This window comes from Gallinula chloropus (assembly GCF_964237585.1).
Source record: "Gallinula chloropus genome assembly, chromosome: 8".
NCBI lineage: Eukaryota > Metazoa > Chordata > Aves > Gruiformes > Rallidae > Gallinula > Gallinula chloropus.
Window position 1 is genome coordinate 5,929,587 of NC_140093.1, and position 22,970 is coordinate 5,952,556.

Sequence of the window (22,970 nt, forward strand, 5' to 3'; positions counted from 1 at the left end):
GCTTGGCACGTAACTTTATAATCGGACCATATTGCTCCAATTACAATTTAGCCTGGAGTCCTCTCGGGCTCCTCTTGCCTTTGTCTTTGATTGCCAAGTGTGGGAGGGAAGGAGAGAGGGATGGGAGCAGCGTGTCTCCCACCTCCCTCCCCTCCACTTGCCACATCCCTTCACGCAGCCAACCCTTTCCCAGCCTTCCCTGGGGGCCGTGTTTGCCAGGAGCATCCTACCCCCCCCCCACCAAGACCCCACGGGTGACCCCCAACCCCACAAAGAATCGTACCTCCTGGGGAGACGGCCTGCTGTGCTCCTCCTCCCGGCTCCTGGATCCACAGTGGAGTAAAGCCATAGATAGTTACTCTGCAGGCAGCGACCGCGTTAGGCTGGCATCAGGCTGGTGTGCCAGGGTATCAGGGTACCAAGATTCTCCATGTTTCCTGCTCTGAGGTACTCTCCATCCCGGCTGTGGCAGCCACCTGTACCTGCGTTCAAAGCTCAGGAAAAGTCTTCCAGATGCTGGGTGGCCTTGGAAAAGGACACCTCGTTCCAGTGGGGATGCTGGCTGAGGGTCACCCCCAATAAAGACCCAATGCTGGGGCCACAGCCTGTGGCCATACTAACCCACGCCAGTGAGGTGAGCTTCCATTGGGAACAGGGGGCTGCCCAACGAGGGTAGTATGCGCCCCAAGCCCTGCTGAGTGGGTTGGGGCTCGACCTGTGTAAGGGATACCCCCTCTCCACACAGCCCCAACCCCAGGGGGGTCCAGGAACCTGAACACCCATGTAAACCACCCCAGTAGCCCATTAAATCAAGCACCTACTAGCTTAGGTGAGCACAAACAACTTCAGCATGACTTCCCTGAGCGATCGCACACCAGGACTTCCAAACCTACTTCACAGCAGGGTGGGGAGGTGGAAATCCACACAACCCCAGCAATCACACCAAGAGAAGTCCTTTCTCCTGGCTTTTTGCAGCAGGCGACCTCCAACGGGGATCACTGAGGATTAAGCTGCTTCGTTCCCAAACTGGAGAGCCAAATTGGACAGACACAGAAAGCCGAGGTAAATCAAGGCACGCTGGAGCCAGCTCCCCAGATGAATATTCACCTCAAATATCCACCCTGAGGAGGAAGCAGTGGCTGAAAGGCGGCCCGGGAAGGGGATGGAGAGGGAGCAGGCTTATTTCATCGCTTTTATTGAGTGCAATTTCCTCTTTAGTACAATATTCTCTGAAAGTTACTGTTACAAACTCCAACAATTTCAACACAATCAACAAATTGGGGAAGGGGCGGCTGGGGGTGGAGGGGAGGGGCGGTGGGGAGGGAAGGGAAAAAAAAATTACAAGGGGTGAAAATCTTTTACAGACATCTCACTGGTTATGTACAGGACAGGGTACGGCCGGCACGGGGCTCGGGGCAAGGGGACGGACACGGGGCTCCCGGGGTGCTGCAGAGACCTCCTGGCTCATCATCTTGTGGGCGGCGGGGGGAGCGGTCCCTGGGGACCAGTGTCAAGCCCCTCTCTGGCTGCGACGCTGGATGCAACGCCCCTGCAAGGGAAAGGAGAAGGGGGTGAGAAGCAGCATGTTTCACGTTGGGAGGTGCTGCACCCTCCCCAGAAAAAAGCAGGGTGCTCCTTATACTGAGACACCCCCCCCACATCCCTGCAGGAGGAGAAGGGAGATAAAAAAAGAAAAAAAGAGGGGAACCCCCCCAGCCCCCCAGCGATTAATTAACCCGCTGTCAGTAAAATGCTGCTTTCACTGAATGCTCTCAATCTTTCCTCAGGGAAAAGAAGAAGGGGGGAAGTAACACATTTCTTTGCAAGGTCGAGACGCTGCGCCCAGCGGAGGCCACGACTTGATTCTGGGGACAGGAGGGTTACCATGTGTCCCTCCCCCAGCAGTGAAGATGCTTCCCTCCCGCCCCCATCCCACCGCAACACAAACACCCTCAGGCTGAAAGCAGGAGCAACCCCCCCATGGCACCATCGAATCCTTTTCCCACCCTAACAGAAAAGCTGCTTCTGGGTGGGGGGAATCCCAAAGGTCCCCGGACCCAAGGAGCAGCCCCGTGGGCACCTCCTTTCCACCCTGCGACCACGAGCCCCGTTATGTAGCAGCTTTGGAGAGGCAAAGGTGCTTCAAATTGGAGCCTCAGAAACATGGACACAGTAAATAACAAAGCAGTTGACCACTGTGTCCCTTTGCTGGGCCACCAGCACTCGCCGGTGTAATTACTGCCAGGCATCTCCATGCCTCTCCAAACATAGCAATCCTTTCAAAAACCAGCTCCAGCTGCTCCTGACATTTCACTCCTATTAAAATTCATCTATATAAAGATATAAAAAACATTTTTTCTTTTTCTTTTCAGCAAGCCCAGGTAGCAATGGAACTTTTATCTGGTAATTTGGAGTTTGGCAGGAAAAAGGAACATGGGAGGGGAAGAGAAATTGAGATGATCTCAAAAAAACCCTCAACAACCCCAGAACAACCCAACCCCAAAGCAGAAGTCACGCTGTGGGTTTCCTCCTCACCAGGGTCTGTTTTCGGTGGTGATTCGGTCCCAGGGCTCCCATTCCCATTAATGGGAGAGGAACAGCTGAACAGCTGGTAAAAACATGACCTTGGGAATACAAACAAAAGGTGGCAGACACCAGGTGCAGCAGATGATGCCCAACAGGCTGCTGAGCTGGGTGGGCCCCCAGGGACAGGTGTAGATCAGGGCGGTTGCACCCAAGTCAGTGGATGCAGACTCGGAACGACGAAAGCTGAAGCTGAGAGCCATGAATCCAGCCCCAGGCGCTGCTCTTGGCTCCACCACTGCCTCCTCCCTGTGGCCTTTCCCACCTCATTTAGCTGCAGCTACCCAGCCTGCTCAGCCTCCATCCCAGCAAAAGTGATGCAGAAGCAGCCAGGGATGATAGGACCAATCCTAAAGGATCGGATCCCAAAGGACCTGAGGTCATGAACCGCTGGCAGAGGACAAGGAGTGGGCAGCATGGTTGAGCATCCACCCCATACTGAATCACCCTCCTCCCTGTAGTACATCCTCCTCCCCGTGCCCCAGTGTGGCAGCCCTGGCAGAGTGGCACAGAGAGCATTCCTCTCAGCTGGCGAGGGTCAGTGTGACGCACATGACACTGGAACGGGCTCATCTGGGAGATGAGAAGGGGGAAGGTGGTATCAGCATCAGTGTGGCCAGCACGACTGGTACACGGACAGCGTGCTGGGTGATCTCCCATTCGGTGAGCATGGGAACGATACAGCTGGGGCAGCATGGAAAATACTCTGAACCACCAAAGGATGGATCCAGAACCAGCTGCTATTCCTGATCAGAAGTGGAGAAGGGATGGAGGGATGCACAGAGCTGCCCCCAGCAATGGGAGCACCCCAAAGCCATCGCTGGATTACTAACACACACACCCCATGCCGCCCCCTGGCAAGAACCAGCCCTTCAAACAAATCTTTGGCAAAGGGGAGCTGAAGCCAAGCAATGGATCCAGCCCAAGGTGCTGCTCCTGGCTCTACCACCGCCTTTTCCCCCACAGCCTTTCCCACCTCATTTAGCTGCAGCCACCCAGCTCGCTTGGCAGCAGTCGGGGAAGGCTGCAGGGTTTCTTCCCTCTGTCCTGGCAAAAATGACACGGGAGCAGCTGGGGATGATTCAGAGCCCAAGAACCAGCCCTTCACCCAACCCTTTGGCAGAGGGGAGCCTCACCTCACCGCCATTTCCCCACAACATTGGGGCAGGAGCCTCCCTGCACCTCTCCATCCCCATCCAGGGTCCATGCACAACACCACTAACCCCAGCCAAAAAACCGCTCCCAGACCGCCGGCAGTCTCGGGCTGCAGACACCTCCCCAGAGTAATTCTGCTGAGGGAATCTGAAAAGAGTTCAGCCAGGGCATGGAGGGGAAAAGTGAGCCAATGAAAGGACAGGCACACGTTTCACCCTGCCTGGTCCTGGAAACTCCTGTAAGGCTTCATCCTGTGTTCCCAGTGCAAGGCTCCAGCCCGTGTTCCCAACGCAAGGCTCACCAGGCTCCTTAGGCACCACCTGGCATGGTCTGCACCTCCTGCTGTCAGTCCTGCTCAGTGCTAATTAGAATTGATAATTGCACTGACGGTGACCATAATTTCCCTGCCCTCTCTCCCCACCTCCACGCAAGGGTCCAATTGCCTAATGAGACTCCTGAGGATAACAGAGAGAGGGGAACGGGTTCTCCTCCCGCACCACGTCAGCTCCTGGGCAACGTGCGGCGATGGGCGAGTGGAGAAGGGAAAGCCACAGCCCAGGCTGACAGACAGGGAAAGCCACATAGCTGTGTTTACTCCAGGACACAGAGAAAAGTTCATTCCAATTAATTTTTTTAAGTGGATAGGCGTTAATCCCCCGAATTCTCATCTAGAATTAACACAGTCTTAAAAGAGATTTTTGCCTAATCCCCTTCCAGGCTGCCCCGAAAGGGTGCATCTGTTTTGGGAATGAGGGGAGTTCAGCTAATCTGCTTAAAATTCGGGCGGCTGGTTTGTTTGGGTTAACCTCCTCTGATGTTTCCCTTCAGAGGAAGGCCAGGAGGCCCCAACACCATCCCGCCTCTGCCACTGCTGGGGCCGCTCCATCCATGGTCACCTCACCTAGCCACAGCACAGGTTTCTCCTCCGCTTGGTTGGACCCAGCAAAGTCCCTAAAACAGCCCCTGCAGCAGAGCCCCATGGTGGGGGACAGACAGTCAGGGGCTTCTCAGCCTTTTGAAATGCCAATGGCCAGAGAGGGAAGAGGAGCAGAAGCGGTGGAGATGCTCAGGCACAGATGGGGAGGGGGCAGGCAGTGTGGCCCAGGCTGGAGGAATGTGCAGATGCTGCTGCACAGAGGACAGCCAAAGCCCTACAGCCCTGGCACACCATCCCCAAAGTGCCAGCAGCTCTGACAACCCAGAAAGACCCACGAGGTGAAGGTCAGGCGCACTCCCCTCCCCAGCACCCACGCGCATCTCCGATGTGAACCAAGAGACAGACTTAACGCTAAGGATGCTTACGTGCCTGGTCCTGTCCCACATCTTCTCCCACCCCAGGCAGCAGAGGAGGTTCTCTCCTGACCACAGCAGCCATGGCTGCTCTTCTTTCCACATCAAGCTCTGGGACGGCATCAAAACTGGGAGAGTGAAACTTGACAGCATCTCTTATACTGCCAGGAGCCAGGGTCCCATCCAAATCTTTACAGATCCCTTCCAACTCAACCAATCCTATGAAGAACAGGTACAGTGCAGAAACCACTGACCGGGTGAAACACCTCGCCACAGGAGTGCGTTGGCATGGACTTCACCTCTCCTCTGTCACTGCTCAGGAAGTCTCTGGCTCTTCCGAAATTGAGAGGAACCTCATGGGGAACTGCCAGCAAAGGTCTCCTTTCAGCCCTTGGACACTAATTCAGACAGCACCCAAGCAGTAAGTAGACCAGCATCTATCCCAGCAGGACCTTATGCACAGGAGAGACTGCAGCAGCGTTAGCTACCCCCCCTGCCATGGCTCCTGGAGCAGCAGGGATGTTTCGGGAGCCAGAGAAACACAGTGCCTGGATGGGTACACAGGGTGGACATGAAGTCCTGTCCCCAGCTGCTCACCTTTCCACCTGCTGTTTAACAAGGACGGGTAGCTTTGGAGCTACAGCATGGCTCAGAGCTTGGAATCTGCCGCGGATGGTCTGTAAATCCATTCCTCATCTCTGAAACCCATCGATCCTTTGTTTTTTTACGTCAAATTCAGTGTTTAAAGAGTAATGACTTCCAAGCGAACACAGAGCAGCTCAAACACAGCAGCAGGTTTTATGGATCAGAGGCAAAAGCCTTAATTCAGCCCCTAATGAAGGCAGACACAGCCCTCCCTATCACAAAACCACGGCGTGCTTGTGGTGCCACAAAACAAACCCCACCCAACAAACCCTTCAGAGGTGATGGCCAACGATTTAGGCCAGGCCATAGGGATGCTCCCCTGGGGATATCCTCAGGATGCAGGCAACTCGATTGACAAGACCTCTGCAACCCAACCCTGAAATAACCCTTTCCCTCCCTCTAAAATCAAACACCCTAGCAGAGCAGCATCCTCCAGATGGGCCAGTTGGGATGATGCCATCACCCCGCGGAGAAGCAGAGAGAAGAAGGGACGCTGGGACCCACGCATGGGGAGCTTCCGGGGCAGAGGTGATGGGAAGGGGGCCGAGGGACCTGGTTTTCCCCCCAAGGAGAGGAGCTTTACCAGCACCAAACGCTGACAGGCTCAGAAATAACGGCCCGAGCTCGCTCTTAGTTAAGAGCCGGCTGCCTGCTGTTTCCCATCGCAAGTCCCGCTCCGACACGCAGCAACAGTTAAAATTAAATATACATAAGTGCTTTCAAAGAACTGTTAATTTGAAGGTCATTAAATGGCATAAAATACATCCCTCCTCCTTTTCCCCCTCTCTCTAGAAAGCGGCACGCGGCGATGCTATTAATACGCGCTCCTCTCCCGCGCTGAAACGCTCGCTCACGCCTGGGATGCGCGAGCGGCTGAGCTCACCTTGGCTCGCAGCAGCACGGCACCTCGGTGTAATTACTGCTATTGAGAAGCCCGCCGCCTCCTCCATCACGCACCAGGGAAGGGGAAACGATGTGGCTGATATTGCTGGCACAGGAATTATATTGGGGGTTTTTTTGGGGGGTGGGAGAGAAACATGCTGGGGCTGGCACCAGAGGATGGAGAGGGCACCGCGCTGGCATAGCCTGATGCGGATGGGAGCATTTGGACCAGCGATTCTCAGGCTGAACCCTTGGGCCAAGCGCTGAGCAAGGCTTTTTGGAGCTAAAAGAAATACAGTACCGCTACACGTGGAGACAAAACCAATGAGAACACACCAACCCCCCCCTAAAAACAGGCGCAAAAAGGGCTGCAGCTTCTGCAGTTGCCATAGAAATGTTGGGAAAGAGCTGAGACCTGCAAAGCGCCTCTGTGAAGGGACAGGATCGGGCCCAAAGCAGCCCCGACAGGCACTGCTGTGGTCATACATCATCTCTTGAGGGGACTTACCACCACGACCTTCTGCTGGTCTCCCTGCAGATGAGCTTAGGATGGCACATGAAGGTTCTCTGGGGCTGAGACCAGTCTGGAAGGCATCATGTCTGGGGATGCTGCTGTCAGCATCCTCACCCAGCCCACGAAGCACTGGGGCAGCCCTCAACTCCCAGCACAGCTCTGTTTTCCTTGTTTTCCAGCAAAAGGAAGAACAGGAGAGTGCCAGGCGGAGTGCAATGGGTGCAATGAAGGTTTGGAAGACATCCCACAAACGTTGAGAGGCCTGCAGTTCCCCTGTGTGGGGAAAGCACTGATACTCAGTCCGCGGGTGTTCGGCAGCACAGGCAAGTCAAGGGCTGGGGAAGGTGATGAGCACCATCCACGCCGGGAGATATTCCAGACCTGTCTGGATGCCTCCCTGCGAGACCTGTCCTAGGAACTCTGCTTTGGCAGGGGGTTTGGACTCGATGAGCTCTGAAGGTCCCTTCTAACCCCTACGATTCTGTGAAACCAAACTGAGATGTAAAGCAGGAATCAGCACCCCCAAAAGCACCCAGTTTATCCACCCCAGGGGTGCTTAGCCTGCTGGGTTAGATGGGCAGGACCGGGTGCTTTGTATTAAGGTTTAATATCAAACATGGGCTGCGGTGCTGGTGCATCATCCCTCCAGCCCCAGGCACCGAGCGGGGCGGATGCTGAGTGGGGATGCAGGACCAGCTGCCTCGCAGGTGCTCACACGGCCGGGCGACACGCGGCAGGGGAGTCATCAAGGTGGAGTTTTGATATTTAGCCTATGTCGCTGTCATTCGCTTCTTTAAATGCCTTTAGCTTCCTTCTAATAAAAGAGAAATCATAAAAAAAAAAGAGCCCCACAAAGGATCCTTCACCGTCAGTGAATATCAATGCGGCGAGGCGGCGTATTAGTATGCGCGGTGCCCGCTCCATCTGCATGTTGTATTCTGTGTGACAACATCCCGGAATACAGATTTGGGCCGCGAGGATCCCGAGAGGTATTAGTGATCGCCTGGCAGACAGGGCGAGGAGCAGTCCCTGCTGTTGTAAACAAGGGGTGTTTTTCTCTGCCTCTTTCTCCGGGGGGGAGTTGAGAGATTTGAAACAAGCTCATCCCTGAATCGCATTAGCTCCTCTTCTTCCACAGAGCAGTGGGGTCATCTTCCTCAGATGATTCCAGAAAGAATTGGAGGTGTAAAGAGCAACCCACCACCAGGATCCCTTCATCAGCTGGCAGTGCTAGCCCCCATCCTCCCAAAATGAACATGGGACACACGAACTTTCCCCCTCAGCCAGGGAGCACCCCGATAGCCCCAGCACAAGGGAGAAAACCCACATCCAGGATGGACATGGGCAGCGGAGGATGAGCTTGTCCCCTCCTACTTGGTGGCACATGAATCCAGGGAGGCATCTCCACAATGCAGATGGATGTGGGACAGCCCCACAGGCATGGATGGGACACCTGACATCCCCGTGGGGGCTGGATGGGATGCCCAACAGCCACCCAGGGGCCGGATGGAGCACCCAATGGCCCTGCAGATGCAGGATGGGACTCCCGACAGCTCTGTATGGATGCCCAACAGCCCCGCAGGCACAGAAAGCCCAAGCAACCTGGAAGGTTTCTCATACACCACCACCAGCCACCACATAACATCAGGAACCATCAAGCCCTGGAGGCCTGGCTGGGCAGCCCGCCCGCATGGGTGCTCCCCCTGCCACCCGGCGCAGGCAAGAGCACCGTGATGGATCGTTACGACTCGCACGCAGTCACCTAAGTAAAAGCCTTATTAAGAGTTCATTCGTTTTATAAACTCCGGGCGCGATCCGCAGAGGCAAGTCAGATTGCCCAGTCTTACAATATCCTGGGTAAACACTGACACACGTCTTGTAATTTTAACGAGATCAATTGGCAAAGGAGACAAACGGTGGAACAAAAAAGAAATAATCAAATTAAGCCCGGGGAAACGTTCACCAGGAGAGGCTTTAAAAGGGAGTGAGTAGAGATGTACAGAGAAGGATGGATGGATGGACAGGAGAAGCACGCGAGACAGACCTACCTTTGAACCCATGAAACCTAAGTCTGTAATTCAATATCAAAATCCTTAGGTCCACATGATGAGGGGCAGGGGAAAAAGTCCTCCACTTTTCCGTGCGTTGCCAAGGGTCTGGAGGTCTCAGCAGTCTGTTTCCCAGAGCATCTCCCCTCTTTCTCCAGCAGTCTCCAACCCAGTCACAACCAGGCAACAGCTCCTCTGGTCCCCATCCTGTCCCACCCCCGCCGCACCGGCTGGCCCGTGGCATCCTCCTCCCCGCTTGCTGAGTGCTTGCTTCACTGTCCTGCTACCTCCCACTACCAGGGGGGCTGCGGAACAATCCCCAGGCCCCCTTGGCGCCGGGAACCAGCCGGTTGCTGGTTGCAGGGCTGGCGGTGGTTTGCGGTTACGGACAAGCAGTGAGTCCACGGTAGGTTGACGACATACACAGGCGCACGAGCGCGCACACACACACACATGGGAACACCTCTTTTCCTTCCATTTTCCAGGATGGAATTATTATTAATTTTTTTTTTAAAATCCTTTTTTTTTTTTTCCTTTTTGCAAAAAAAATGCAAGCAAGAGAGAAAAAAAAAACAACCCAAGGTTTTCTATTGAAGGTACATCTCTTCTTCAATATGAAGACATTAACTGGATTGAGTCGGATCCCCCAGCGAAGTCCTTTGGTAGTTGCCGGAGCGGCATCCGGGTAGGACGGCAGGGAGCTACGGAGACGTCTGAGGACACTTCCACCTGGTCCATGAGCAGAGAGGGGTGAGCAGGAAGGGCTAGGATGGACAGGGAGGGTGAAAAGAAGAAAAGAAAGGCAAGGTGGTTTCTCCAGAGGGGATGCTCCATCCATCTCGAGCCTCTCCCTCCTCCCCGCAACAGCCCTGTCCTCCTCCTCAGTTTCAACCACTGCTCACTGGTGGTGGGATTGGAGCCTGGTCTCTCGGGTTTGGGTTTGCTTCCCCAATGCACATTGGTTTTGTCTTCATCGGGTTTTGTGTTTGCCTCTTCTTTTTTTTTTTTTTCTTTTTTCCATTTTGTTGTTTAACTATAGGCTTTGTACATATTTATAGGTATTTATACACCGTTCCCCATGACATCGGTAAGTGTGCTTCTGGTGGCGAGGAACGCAAGTCACCGGGTCGAGAATGTCCTTCGTCTGCGGTCGCAGTCCCCAGGCAGCAGCGGCACCTCTCCCAACGCTGCCCTGCGGCGCCCGTCAGTTCCTCCCCTCCCACCATGCCCTCCCCATCCCTTCCCCGTTGAACAAGGGACGTCATGCCATCGAGGTCGGAGACTGACTCATCTGTACTCGCATGGACTGGACGCTGTTCAGGATCTTCTTCTGGTGCCCAGCCAACGTCACCCCTATTCTCAGGAGGTCTCTGGAAGACAGACAGACAGATGGAGGAGTATCAATAGGGAGCCTAGGGCTGGTGGCTTTGGTTAGCTGTCCCTATGCAAGCCCAGGGATGGAAGCTCAGCTGCTCTGTGGCAGAACAACACATACGGCCCGAGTGCAGCCCTGCGAGCATCGCTGGGGCTCGAGGTGGCACCAAGAGCAGGGGGGTACCCACACACCAACCCCAACCTTCCCACCTCCCCATGATACCGAGCCTTTCATGGGAAGCAGCCAACTCACTCGGACGTCATCTGGGCAACGAGCTGCAGGGAGGTGAAGCCAGCGGTCAGGAAGCTGTCCCGGTACTGGCTCATCTTCACGGCGCTCAGCCAGTCATCTACTGAGGTAAAGGCAGTGAAGTCGGGGATGGAGCGGTCGAGGAGGGGCTGAGAAGGCCTGCAACAGGACACAGCGATGGGGACGAGCCCAGCTGATGCACAAGCCCAGCCGATGTGCGGCAGCATTTCCCAATGCATCCCCCTTGCCATGCCCTCGTGCTCCCGCCGGCACTACCCAGCTGCCGGCACATGCCTGAGACAAGGAAAGTCCATACAATGGGAATACTGCTCTGACTAGCAGCACTCCGCAGCCCACGCGCTGCAATCCAGCTGCAGGAGCCACAGGGACGTGAGAGCCGCAGCAGACTCCGTGCCCGTATGGTCGCGGGCCATAAAGAATCAATAACAAAGAATTATTACTGCTGCTCGACTGAAAACTACGTGTTCTGTGTCTGACTGCCAGGCAGAGCAGAGACAGACACCCCTTTTTCCCCAACCCCTCCACCTCGCCTGGTGAACAACTGATGAATTCTCATCCTTCCCCCTGGCAGCAGGAGCCGCTCGGGAAGCCGTGTGCCGCAGCGGGGCACGAGACGCGTCCCGCGCCGCGGCCAGGGGACTCACACAGCGGTGATGGTAGCCACAGTTTTGAGGCTTGCCGGGTTGCGGATCATTTTATCGAGGGTGTTGACGATCTCGGTGAAGCGCGGGCGGGTGTTGCGGTCCTTCTGCCAGCAATCCAGCATCAGCTGGTGCAGGGCGGCGGGACAGTCCATGGGCGGCGGGAGCCGGTAATCCTGCTCGATGGCGTTGATGACCTGCAGGACAGCGAGGGAGAAAGCGCCGTGTGAGGATGATGGACTCGGGAGGTCTCACAGAGGCCCCCACTGCTCCTTTTCCTTTCTCTTCTCTCCTCTCCCAGAGCCGAGCTGCCTGTGCGGGCAGAGGTGCTGGAGGCAGCGCTTGCCGCAGGCAGGGAAGGCGGCTGCCAGCCCCTTTGATCATCAGCAAAGGGAGCAGGAGGAGACGCTCCTGGCTCCGACGGAGCCGGGGCTCTCGAAGGTTAATCTCCGCTCTGATGCTCCGCGCGCCGCAGTTCCTCCCGGCAGAGTGCTGCCACTCATTATCTCGGCAGATCGCATCGGAGTGCAGCAGTCCAACTACCGACGCTCTTTCCCTGCTCGTAAACCTTCTGAACATTTTCAAAGGCCCTGCAGCTTCCTGAAGTCCAATTACCAGCCCACCGGCTTTTCTTCCCAATTTTCCCTCCTTGCATCCTCTCGCTCAACAACCCGTTTCATCTCAAACCCAGCGCAGCCGTGGCTCCAGAAAGAAGCAGATAGCTGTTCAGGCAGGGCTTTCCTTTGGGAACGAGCCCCCACACACACTCACCCCAAGCAGGGCATGTGATCCCCAGTACTTACATCTTGGTTGGACATGTCCCAGTAGGGCCTCTCCCCAAACGACATCACCTCCCACATGACAATGCCGTAGCTCCAGACGTCGCTGGCCGAGGTGAACTTGCGGTAGGCAATGGCCTCCGGTGCCGTCCACCGGACAGGGATCTTCCCCCCCTGTGGAAAAAGGGAGAGCAGCTGAGGAACAGCTCCCCTGGCAAAGCCCGGGCACCCACGAGCCAGGCTCGGAGCCATCCCCACACACTCCCAGTTGTCGGTCCCCGGGGTGAGCAGGTGGGCAGTACACGATGGGATGAGGAGGCAGGAGCCGAAAACACCTCTGTGAAGTTATCATGTACCTACACAAAAAGGTTTGGCTAAACTAACCCAAAGGGTTTATCCCGCTCAGGTGTCACCCCTGAGTAACATCTCCCCTTCTCTGGCTGCTCTGCAGGACCTGGCACAGTGGTGGCCCATTCCTGGGGAGACTGACAAGGAACCGCAGGTATCCTGGTCCCTTGGTTTGACAAGGAAACTAGGTCTGACCTCAGAGCATCCTCTACAGCATCACCTGGGCTCCCACAGCCGCAGGAACATCCTTCCAGCCTTACCTTTGGGGCAGGGAGCAAAAAGGAAAGCCCACTGAAGCCCCGAAGAAGGCTGGGAAAGATCTGAAGTGGGGAAGCACCTTGGGCAGAGCACCCTAATTTTCCCTCAAAAGCTCAAACCCCCTCTGCACCTCAAGCCCCACCATCACGCGGGACAGCCCTGCCGCTACCCATGCGGGAAGGACTGGAGGGGTCAGGGATCCTGTGCAGGGGCAGCACACGCAGAGGGATCCCTCCGGGAAAAGCACCACTGAATTAACAGCCAGAAAAATTCCCAGGAGCTGAGGGATGAAGGCAAGCCAGGGAAAGGTATGGAATTTTCTCAGAGCACTGGAAACCATTTAGGACACTTGTTTTCCATAGTTGTCTTGAGGAAGCATCAGCTGCTCTCGAAGGATGAATGGGGAGGGGAGGAAATAACCCCATGAAATAAATTTGATTGGAATAACTATGAAGGGAGGAATTAAGTGCTAGATTGTTTTTCCTGCCTTTTCCCCAGAGCTACAAACCTGCTGTGGGAGGCTGAGTGATGCCATGGCAGGCACAGCATCACTTCCCAGCTGCTGGGGAGATCCATTATGGCCTAAATTAAATCACAACACAGATGAGCTAATCTCTTTTCTCTCTAAAGGTGGGGAAAGGCTACTTTGTGCCTCATCCCAGGAGCTCCTGCCAGGGTCTTTGAATGAAATAAAATAAACGAGGGGCCTCTGTTTCTGAGGCTGCTGCCTCAGAGGAGGTCACCATACTGCTCACCCCCTTCTCCTCAGTCCATCCTTACCACCCCTACACACCTCGCGAGCGTGCCAGCAGAAGGATGGCCATGGTGGGGAGCTGGGGGGTCCCCCAGGGCAGCACAGAGCAAAGGGAGAGCAGGGCTGCTATCACCTACGAGTGAGTTAATTCAGGCTGAGAAGGGTGGCTGGGGAACAGCAGAGCTCCCATCAGGCTCGTGTCTCTAATTAATACCGGGAACATGTTTCCACCAGAGAAAGACAAACCAGCCCCGGAGTGCTGGGGAGTTAAAAATGCCGTCAGGAGATGCCGTAGTCTCCCTGCCTCCTCTTCCTGGCCCCTTCAGGGACTCATCCACATACCTTCTCTCCACAGAGGAGAGGGCAGGGGCTTATCTGGCAACTGCTGAGGGTAGAAAAGTGCTTGGGGAATGAGTGAGGCAGAATCTTCACACAGGAGCAGAAGAGAGAGGAGAGAAAAAGAGGATGATGGGTAAGGAATCACAGCCAGGGTCTCCGGGCCACAAGCCTCCATGGTGTGAACCCTCCTGAGATGCTCCCACCCACTGCAGAAGCTCCAGGCATACGTTCAGCACCCTTCTCCCAGGATGCCAGGCAGGCCTGGGGGATGCTGAGCGAGGCAAAGCATTGGGAGGGGTACGTACCAAGGAGCTGGTGTAGGTGGGGTCAGATGTATCGTCCTGCAAGTAGCGCGAGAGGCCAAAGTCTGACACTTTGCACACCAAGTTGCTGTTGACCAGGATGTTCCTGGCAGCCAGATCTCGGTGCACGTAATTCATCTCTGCGAGGTACTTCATCCCAGCAGCGATTCCTCTGAGCATCCCCACCAGCTGGATCACCGTGAACTGCCCATCGTTTTGCTGCGATCAGAAAGAGCAGACCATGCTGTGGGACCGGAGCTGCTCACCCCCAGCCTTGGGAGGATGCTGCACCTCCCCAGAAAGACTCTCCAGCTGCCATGCCCCGCCTGATAAAAGCTGAGGTACACCAGCACCAGCACACATGCTGTTTGGGGGGTCTATAGCACGCTGCAACCGGTTCCCCAGCTAAGGAAACAGACTGGGATGCCACCACCTATTCCTGAGTCCCACACAGCCTGGCCTTACCCTCAAAAAGGAGTCCAGGGCCCCGTTCTCCATGAACTCGGTGATGATCATGACCGGTCGGCTTTTGGTCACTACCCCTTCCAGCCGAATGATGTTGGGGTGGTCAAACTGCCCCATGATGCTGGCCTCGCTCAGGAAATCCCGGCGCTGCTTCTCGGAGTAGCCAGCTTTGAGTGTTTTGATGGCCACGTAGATCTCCCGCTTGCCAGGCAGCTTCAGCCGTCCTTTATACACTTCTCCAAACTCCCCTGCAAGTGCAGAAGCATCCACTACCACCTCCTCCTCCACACAAGCCAGCACAAAGATCATCAATACCTTGGGCTGCTTGGTCTACAAACCAACCGGCTGAGAAACGTCGGCCAGTTACCCCTTTGCCGGTGCTCCCCTCTATGAACCTGCTCACCTATCCTCTCTAAAAAGGGGCAACGTCTGCTGCTGAGGATGTGTTTGGGGTTATAACCTTCCCCAGGCTGATGGGGCAGAGGTTGGGGCCACTCTTGCACACCCCTGTAAGGATTTGCAGAGCAAGAGCAGGGACATTTAAAGGCTGCCTCAAAGACAAGGCGTCGGCATCGATAATCTTGGTTCCCTACTTGCACATCGCTCATCTTGGAATGGAAAATAATTGGGCTTTTTTCCTTGCTGCCCTCTGGTTTGACATGGAGAGAGAGCATCCTCTCCTCTCCAGCAGGAGAGCTTTTCCTTCTCCACAGCACAGCTTTGCCAGCGGAGGGATCCCATTTAAGCCAGGCTCACAGCTGCTTCACCTTGATGAGCAGCAAAGGGCAGCAGATACATCGCTGAACATGACCCCGACGGAACCAGCCCACCGCTTCCGTGCGGCTTCCCCCTCCCTAGTTTCCCACTTTCCCTGCTACAACTGTGAAATGGAGAGTTTAAAACGGCAATTAAAGCAGTGCAGATGACACACAGACACATGCACGTGTGTGTACATATACATATGGATGGGAATATGGCACGGACCGGAGCAGGCTCGGGCTTTTTCTTGCCAACTCATGGAAAAGCCAACTAGGAAATACCAAGAGGCCCCCCCAGCCACCCAGAAAATATGTTCATGGAGCCTTTCCCACCTCAGAGGAGCTTTCAGAGCGGAAACCGGCCTCATGCCCTCCCTAACCCATCAGAACCCCAGGAAAGCATGATGTCTTGAGTATTCCTTGAGGGTGAGGGACCACATTAGCACCCCAGCAAACTGGTCCTGATGGGCATGTGGCCGAGAGGGAAGGGAGGGATGGGTAGCAGGGGATGCCAAGACCTACCTGCTCCAATGACCTCTTCGATCTTCACGAAGGATACATCAATCTCCTTGGCGAACTCTCGGACCGCCTCATTGGGGTCCTCATAAGTGAAGGGGTCAATGTAGATCTTCATCCCTGGAGACCCTGGTTGTGGGAAATATGGGAGCAGCAGCAGGAGGGAGAGAAAACCAAGAGCAGTTGTGTCATGGCCAAGAACTGGAGATCTCCACGTCCTCACGCTCTCCAGACATTTGTTAAGAGAGCAGCTATCACCGTGCTTACCCATGCTACCTCCCCACAGACCCTCATCATCCTCTTTGGTCCCCCTTGCTTCACCAACCCTCCTCTGCATTCTCTCCCTCCCTGCCCTCTGCTCCTCCTCCATTACCCTTCCTCATCCTCGCTCAGCAAACAAGGAACAGTTACAGACCTGCCCTTCAACTGGGGCTTTACAAGGCTCCGTGTGTTAACGAAGAAATCTTTATTTACCCAAAAAGCCCTTGGATAGTTTTGTAGCCACTATTAAAAGGACAGAGCAGGGCAATTATAATCAAACCACCTGCCTGGAGCCACAGAATCCAGTTCTGCTGGCCTCCACGGCGAGCGTGCTGACCCTTGCACGGGGGCAATGCACTGCACAGGGTCTGGCCACGCCACAGCCTGAACCACAAGCAGGGTCTTGCCCTTTTTAAATGGGGAAAAGCCAAAACAGGCCTCCAAACTCCCCAAATGGGGCTTGTAGACATTCCTCACCCAACATGGGGACTGGAGATAGAGCAGCAGCCCCCTCAAGGTCATCTCTGGAGGAGACCAGGATGGACATTGCTGCCTGGTCATCCTCCTCCCTGAGGTACCGTGGCATCACAGTGATTAACAGCCTTTGATTACGCTTATTAAGGCCCTTGCTAAAGGCCATGATGCTGTTGCACCCCAAAAGGCTTTGTAGAGCTGATGTGCAGACGGATGCACGGACTGCAGCATCGCCTCTGCTCAGCTTCGCGCTGGGAATCTCAATCGGCTCCCGACTGCGTTGCGAGTTTGCCAGTGGTAATTCGGGAGGAGGCCGGGAAGCCTCACACCGCAGGGCACCACTGGTGCACAACAGCCACCAAGGGAGGAGACAAAACCAGGCACTGGTGCAAGAGAGCCACTCGCTGGGTCCCTGGGACTCAGGAGGGACCAGGAAGGAGCATCCCCATATCCCCAAAAAGGGCTTTTGGGGCAAAAGCTCTGCGCCTCAGAGGAGGGCGGAGAAGGCTGCGATGAAGCCATCTGTGCATCTCCCAGTTCATAAATCCCTTTACGGCTCTGTCTCATACACTTTAACTGCCCCATAAATTTCTTTACAAGAGCAGCTGATGCTCCAGCCAGGATTACAAAGGGATTTACAGGATCGTAACCGAGACCGACTCACTGATCAAAATATTGAAGAAATAAAGGAGACAATAATGCCCAAGTTTCCTGCCCACCATCAATACAGGCGGGTTGTCAAACACCCTGATGTGCCCCCTGGGGTCTGCCTCCAGCTTGGCAAAAACCAGGTTCAGCTCCTGTGCTTCCCACCCCACCCAAAAGAGTGGGATTAGGGCACCTAAACCCATCCCTCACCTCTGCAAACCTCAGCTGCTGGGTCATCACCGTGTAGCCAAAAACTGGGTGAAACACCCGGTACTGGTGAGCAGCATCAGAGGGAACCCCTGCTGAGCCCACCTGCCAGGAGAGCTTTGTGCTGGGGCCGTTTACCACTACTGCAGAGGCTGGCAAATGATTTATCACACTTAGAAAGTCAACGTGCTCTGCGCTGCGACCCCAACTTCACTGTCATGTCCCTCCTGACATCGTTTCTCCCTCAGGAATAAACATCCTCAGGACAGACTAAAAGCCCTCGCCTGCAGAAGCGGTGCTGATTCAACAGGGCTTTCCCTATTTCCCCCAGCGAAGCAGCAGCAGAGAGATGGCATCAAGAAATGACAACGCGACAGATCCCCCATCTCACCCCAAAAGCCACCCAGGGAAATCCCTGCCAGCAGCTGGCAATCCCAGGAGGGCCGGTGGAGCCGCTCCGGGGAGGCTGTAATGGCCGTGCCGCTAAAGACGCGGGTGATTCGTTCCGGCCGACGCGCTCGTTACTCCATTAGTCGCTCGCCACAAATTTCCAACCGGTTTTGCTCCAGCATCTGCAACATCCAAGCGCCTGGGGGTTCACTAACCTTGAAAGGGCTTTGCTGTGCGTTGGGGAGCGCTGGCACCCCGGGATTTGGGCACCCACCCTCCTCTTTGCCCAGCTTAGAAAACTAGAGACACCCCGTTTCTTTGCTTTTCTCACCCCAGTTTGAGCAATGGGGGTTTTGGGGTGCTGGGGATGCGCATGGGGTGGGAAATGTTTCAGAATGGGGAAAACAGAGAGGGTGTGGGGGTGTGGGAAGAGCCCACCTGCAGCCAGACGCAGGTTTAGCCATCAGGCATCCAAATAAATCTTCCCTCAGCACCCGCAGTGCGGGAACACCAAGAGAAGAGGGAGGAGAAGCAGAGGTCTGTCATGTCTAAACATCACCTGGTGATGTTTGGAGAACAGCACATCAGTTGCTGGGAGGTTTACGGCCCCCCACAGCCCCCACCACAGTATCAGGAGGGATTGGAGGGAAGCTGAGAGGACATGAGAGGTCTAGAGTGCTGCTGCTGGCTCTCTCCCGGCTCCCTTGAAACTCTTTCCGTCCCCACCAGCCCTCCTGTTGCTCCCTGCCACGCAGGCTGCTCCATCTCCATCCCTCTGCTCAGCCATCTTTCACCCAGCCCTGCATCCCACCACCACCCCTTGTCCCCAGGCAGCCTGCCCAGGACCCAGGGATGGTTTCTTCCTGCAAAGCAGCAACTCCCACTCTGGACTTGTCTCTATGAGAGTGTAAATGGGGTTTAGGCCTCAGGGGAACGGGGCACAGCCCATGTGGCCACCAAACAGCAACTCCTCACCCCCCAAAACTGTTGCTTTCCTGCTTCAGCATCATTTCCAGTGATCACAACAGCCTGCTGGCTGCTTTACTGGGAGCTGTGGGGGCACCTGAGCACACGTGAGACACAGCAGATATCTCCAGTTTATTCTGGTGTGCAACCCCACCAACTGCGAAGGTCTCTTAGGAAGAGATCCTTCAAGTTCAGGCTTTCCTAGCTATTTGCCAAGGGGATCAGCAGCCCAATGCCAGCTCACATCCCTCCCGCAGCAGGATGCAGGGCAAGCATCAGCCAGATGGCCACAATGACAGCCACGCTCCCAAAATCCAGTGCCCCGTTAGTGGTAAGAGCAGCCTAGCACCAGTCCTGGCCCAGGCTGAGCCTGTGGCAGAAGATCAGGAGCACATCCCCCCTCCACACACTGTCCCTCTCCTCCCCCTCCTCCTCTGGGAGTCTTCACATCAACCCTATCCCCATCCCCCCTGCCCCTTACATCCCCCCAGATCCATCCCACCCCAACGGGTTGTTCTTCTTTTGCCACCCACATTGCTGCACCACTGCAAAACCCCCCAGACACCCCAACACATGGCTGGGACATCTCCACTCCCACCCTATGGTCCTTTCCACCTGCCCCATGGGGCTTTCCCCACCCGTCCCCACACATCCAAAGGTGTGCATGCTCCAGGTTTAGGAGGGTTCCCCGCCCGCTCACCTCGCCCGGTGCTGTAGTGCTGTAACTTATCGCTGTACACGGCCTCCTTGCTGTAGGCACGCTTCCTGGGAGAAGAGGGAGAAAACAGCCAGGCTTGAGGAACTGGTGGCTGGAAATGGCCCCAAACCGCTTCCCTGCCAGCAACAACTTCCCTCCTACCCCAAATCTCTCCCAGCTTCATCTTACCGCCTCTACCTCCCAGGGATGCAGCACTGACAGGGACCCACCTGCTGCACACGATGGAAATGGCCACCAGTGAGACGATGAAGACCACCCCGGCCGCTGCCGACCCCGCTATCAAAGGCAGCTGCTCTCTCAGCTCTGACTTGTAGTCATCTGCAAGAGAAGAGGGAGAGGGTGACTCCTCCCTTGCACGCTGACAGAGCAAGAGCAGCTTCCTGGGAAGGGGTCCCTGGGAAGGCATCCTCTCTGGTTCCAAAGATACCGCTCCCATGGGAGGGTGGTGGGACAAGGGGGATCCAGGAGGGAATGCTGGTGGAGGCAGGTGATGGCCCAGCTTCCTGAAGAGATGAAGCTCACCAGGCAGCTCTGGCTCTGCCTCTGGAGTTTCCCTTCCACAATAAATGGAAGCGGGATGGCTGGTTTGACTGAGTTTACCACAGGGTCTCACAGACACAACATTACTCCAAGCTGCAGGAAAGGCAGAGGAGAAAAGACCCCCATAACAGCCAAGCTGGCTGGGGAAGGCTGCACACCAGGGGTTCATCCGTATTAGACACCGGAGAGTCCCCTCCATGCAACGATTAACCTTGAGAGGTCCAGGAGAACTGGAGCACCTCCATGCAGGTCTGCTTGGAGGTTCTGACATCTCAACAGATGGCGGGAGACAAGGCCTTTTGCAGACCCCCAAACCCCCCCAGCCCCTCAGCCACTGCATCCTCTGATGGCAGGCTGGGGTGAAAGCCAAGGTGGCACAGGGAAGAGCTGACATGCCCAGAGCAACCCCAAGAAAGCCACCTCCATGTGTCTCCCCTTCTGTTTTCCCTTCCCCTGCCCTGTCCCATCGCCAGGATGGGAGCCCACGGCCGTGTGGGTGGATGGTACTGGGCAGACCCCACACTCCCAGGAGCTCCAGCCCTCCAGAAACACATCCCTCTCTAGTCATCCCCAGCACGCCATGCCTGACTGTGCCAGCAGCCACAAAAGCAAGGGAGAAATCCAAAATTCACTCCAAAAGAAGGCACTGAGCAGCCTTTCATCAGCACTGTTCCACCCCATGGTTAATTGGTGGCAATTAATCGCTTGCACGATGCTTCGATCCCGAGAAATTCTCATCTAACGATCAATTATTATTTCATACTCCACACTGGCCATTCTGACTACATTTTAATTATTTGCTTATTGGAGGCAGGATTTTTGTTCTTGCTTCTCTAATCCTGAATATTCAAGGCACTGGGCTGGGGGGTGGTCATCAGCTCCTTCCCTTTGATCACCCTGTGTGATTTCCCCTTCCTGCCACAGCTGGTGCTCAACATGAGTGCAACCTGGTTTTAGGGAAGATGGAAAGTTTTAGGGAAGACACCCTTCCCCCCTGCTAAGCAGAGGAACCGTGCTGGCAAAGGCAAGGAAGGGGCTTCTTGCAGGGACCTCATCTCCTCCAGTGTCTGCAGGGGTAGGAGGATGGTGAAAGGAGCCCTGCATCATTCACCGACTTCTTGATCTGCCCCAAAGCTGGAATTAATGGAAAACCCTCCCACAAGTTCTCAGTCTCTAAAGGGATCTAGTGTTTGTGGGTACAGGGAAGGGCTGAGGCCAGAAGAATGACAGCACAGCTCCGCTGAGGAGGCCAGAAGCAGCCATGAAGATCATGAGCTGGCCCTTTCCCTTCGACACACCACCTTGGGGCAGAGAACCCAAGCTCAGAGGTGGGTCTGACACCTCCAGCTTTGCCCTGACACCTCAGATGTGGCTGTGTGTGCACCCTCTGCATGCCATGACGGACCCACAGCCGGTGGCAGGGGGGCTCTGCCACCATGGTTGGAGGCAGGAAAGATGAAACCACAGCTAAATAGCAGGGGAGAAGGCAGAGCTGTGAGATTTAAAGCAGATTACTCCTCCACCTGGCGATTAATAAGACATTGCTGTAAATCACCTGGCTTTCGCCACGCTGCCCGCTGGGAGAGAGCTTTACAGAGACAAGTTCCTTTAATCCAATTAGAGCCCAAAGTTGTGGCTGAAAAGACAACCATCCGCTCCATCTCCCTGTGTGTCCCCCCCCTGCACTCACCGTCCGTCAGCGTCTGGAAGCACATCTTCCCGCTGTACTTGCCGTAGCCGGCCACGGTGCGGGCTCGCACCTGCACCACGTACACCATGCCGGGCCGCAGCCCCTCGATCCTGGCCGTGTTGGTCTGGCTGCGGGCCATGGAGGAGTTGTACTCGTTGTGGTCCTGCAGGCACAGCCATCAGAAGACAATCAGTGGAAAGAGGGGACGGCAGCGGGGACAACGTGCTCTGCACACTACCCATCCCTGTTGATCGCAGAATCCCAGACTGTCAGGAGTTGGAAGGGACCTCAAAAGCTCATCTAGTCCAACCCCCTGCCAGAGCAGCATCACTCAGACTAAATCCCACAGGAACACGTCCAGGCAGGTTTGGATGTCTCCAGAGAAGGAGACTCCCCAGCCTCTCTGGGCAGCCTGGCCCAGGGCTCCAGCACTCTCACAGGGAAAAAGTTCCCCCTGACATTCCCACGGAACTTCCTCTGCTCCAGATTCACCCACTGCCCCTTGTCCTGTCACTGCCATCACTGAGCAGAGCCTGGCTCCATCCTCCTGACTCTCACCCTTTACATATCTATAAACATTAATGAGGCCACCCCTTTGTTTCCTCCAAGCTAAAGAGGCCCAGCTCCCTCAGCCTCTCCTCATAAGGAAGGTGTTCCACTCCCTTCATCACCTTGGTGTCCCTGCAATGCGCTCTTTCAAGGAGCCCTATGTCCTTCTTGAGCTGAGGGGCCCAGAACTGGACACAATATTCCAGGTGTGGTCTCACCAGGGCAGAGCAGATAGGGAGAAGGACCTCTCTTGACCTATTAACCACCCCCTTTCTAATACACCCCAGGATGCTGTTGGCCTTCTTAGTCATGAGGACACATTGCTGGTCATGGTCATGCTGCTATCCCCCAGCACCCCCAGGTCCCCCTCACCTATGCTGCTCTCCAACATGCCAGTCCCCAACCTATACTAGTACCTGGGGTAAACTGCTGGCAGGGATGGGGTTTATTTGTAGGGGGATAAAGCAGTGGCCACAGTTCTGCTCCAGGAGAACAAGCACTGGAGCCTGGGCAAGGCAGTTCTGCCCCACCTGGTTGCCCCAAGTATCCTACCAAAACCAGACCCACGAGCTCTGCCAGGCCTCCGAGGAGCTAGGGAGGTCCCT

At 55.5% G+C, this 22,970-nt stretch overlaps 1 protein-coding gene across 1 annotated transcript in view; it reads right to left on the reverse strand.

Moving 5' to 3' along the window:
* Nucleotides 1-1,179: 1,179 nt before the first annotated feature.
* The window catches only part of EPHB1 (EPH receptor B1), a gene marked incomplete at its 5' end in the record, with an annotated part of 77,963 nt that continues 56,172 nt past the window's right edge, over nt 1,180-22,970 (reverse strand). Inside the window, 12 exon segments of the mRNA XM_084267392.1 lie at nt 1,180-1,510; nt 1,512-1,549; nt 10,405-10,487; nt 10,745-10,900; nt 11,407-11,600; nt 12,207-12,356; nt 14,187-14,402; nt 14,649-14,896; nt 15,929-16,051; nt 19,569-19,633; nt 19,796-19,904; nt 21,817-21,979. Of these exon segments, the coding sequence (XP_084123518.1) occupies nt 1,370-1,510; nt 1,512-1,549; nt 10,405-10,487; nt 10,745-10,900; nt 11,407-11,600; nt 12,207-12,356; nt 14,187-14,402; nt 14,649-14,896; nt 15,929-16,051; nt 19,569-19,633; nt 19,796-19,904; nt 21,817-21,979 (1,686 nt within the window). The 3' untranslated portion in view covers nt 1,180-1,369.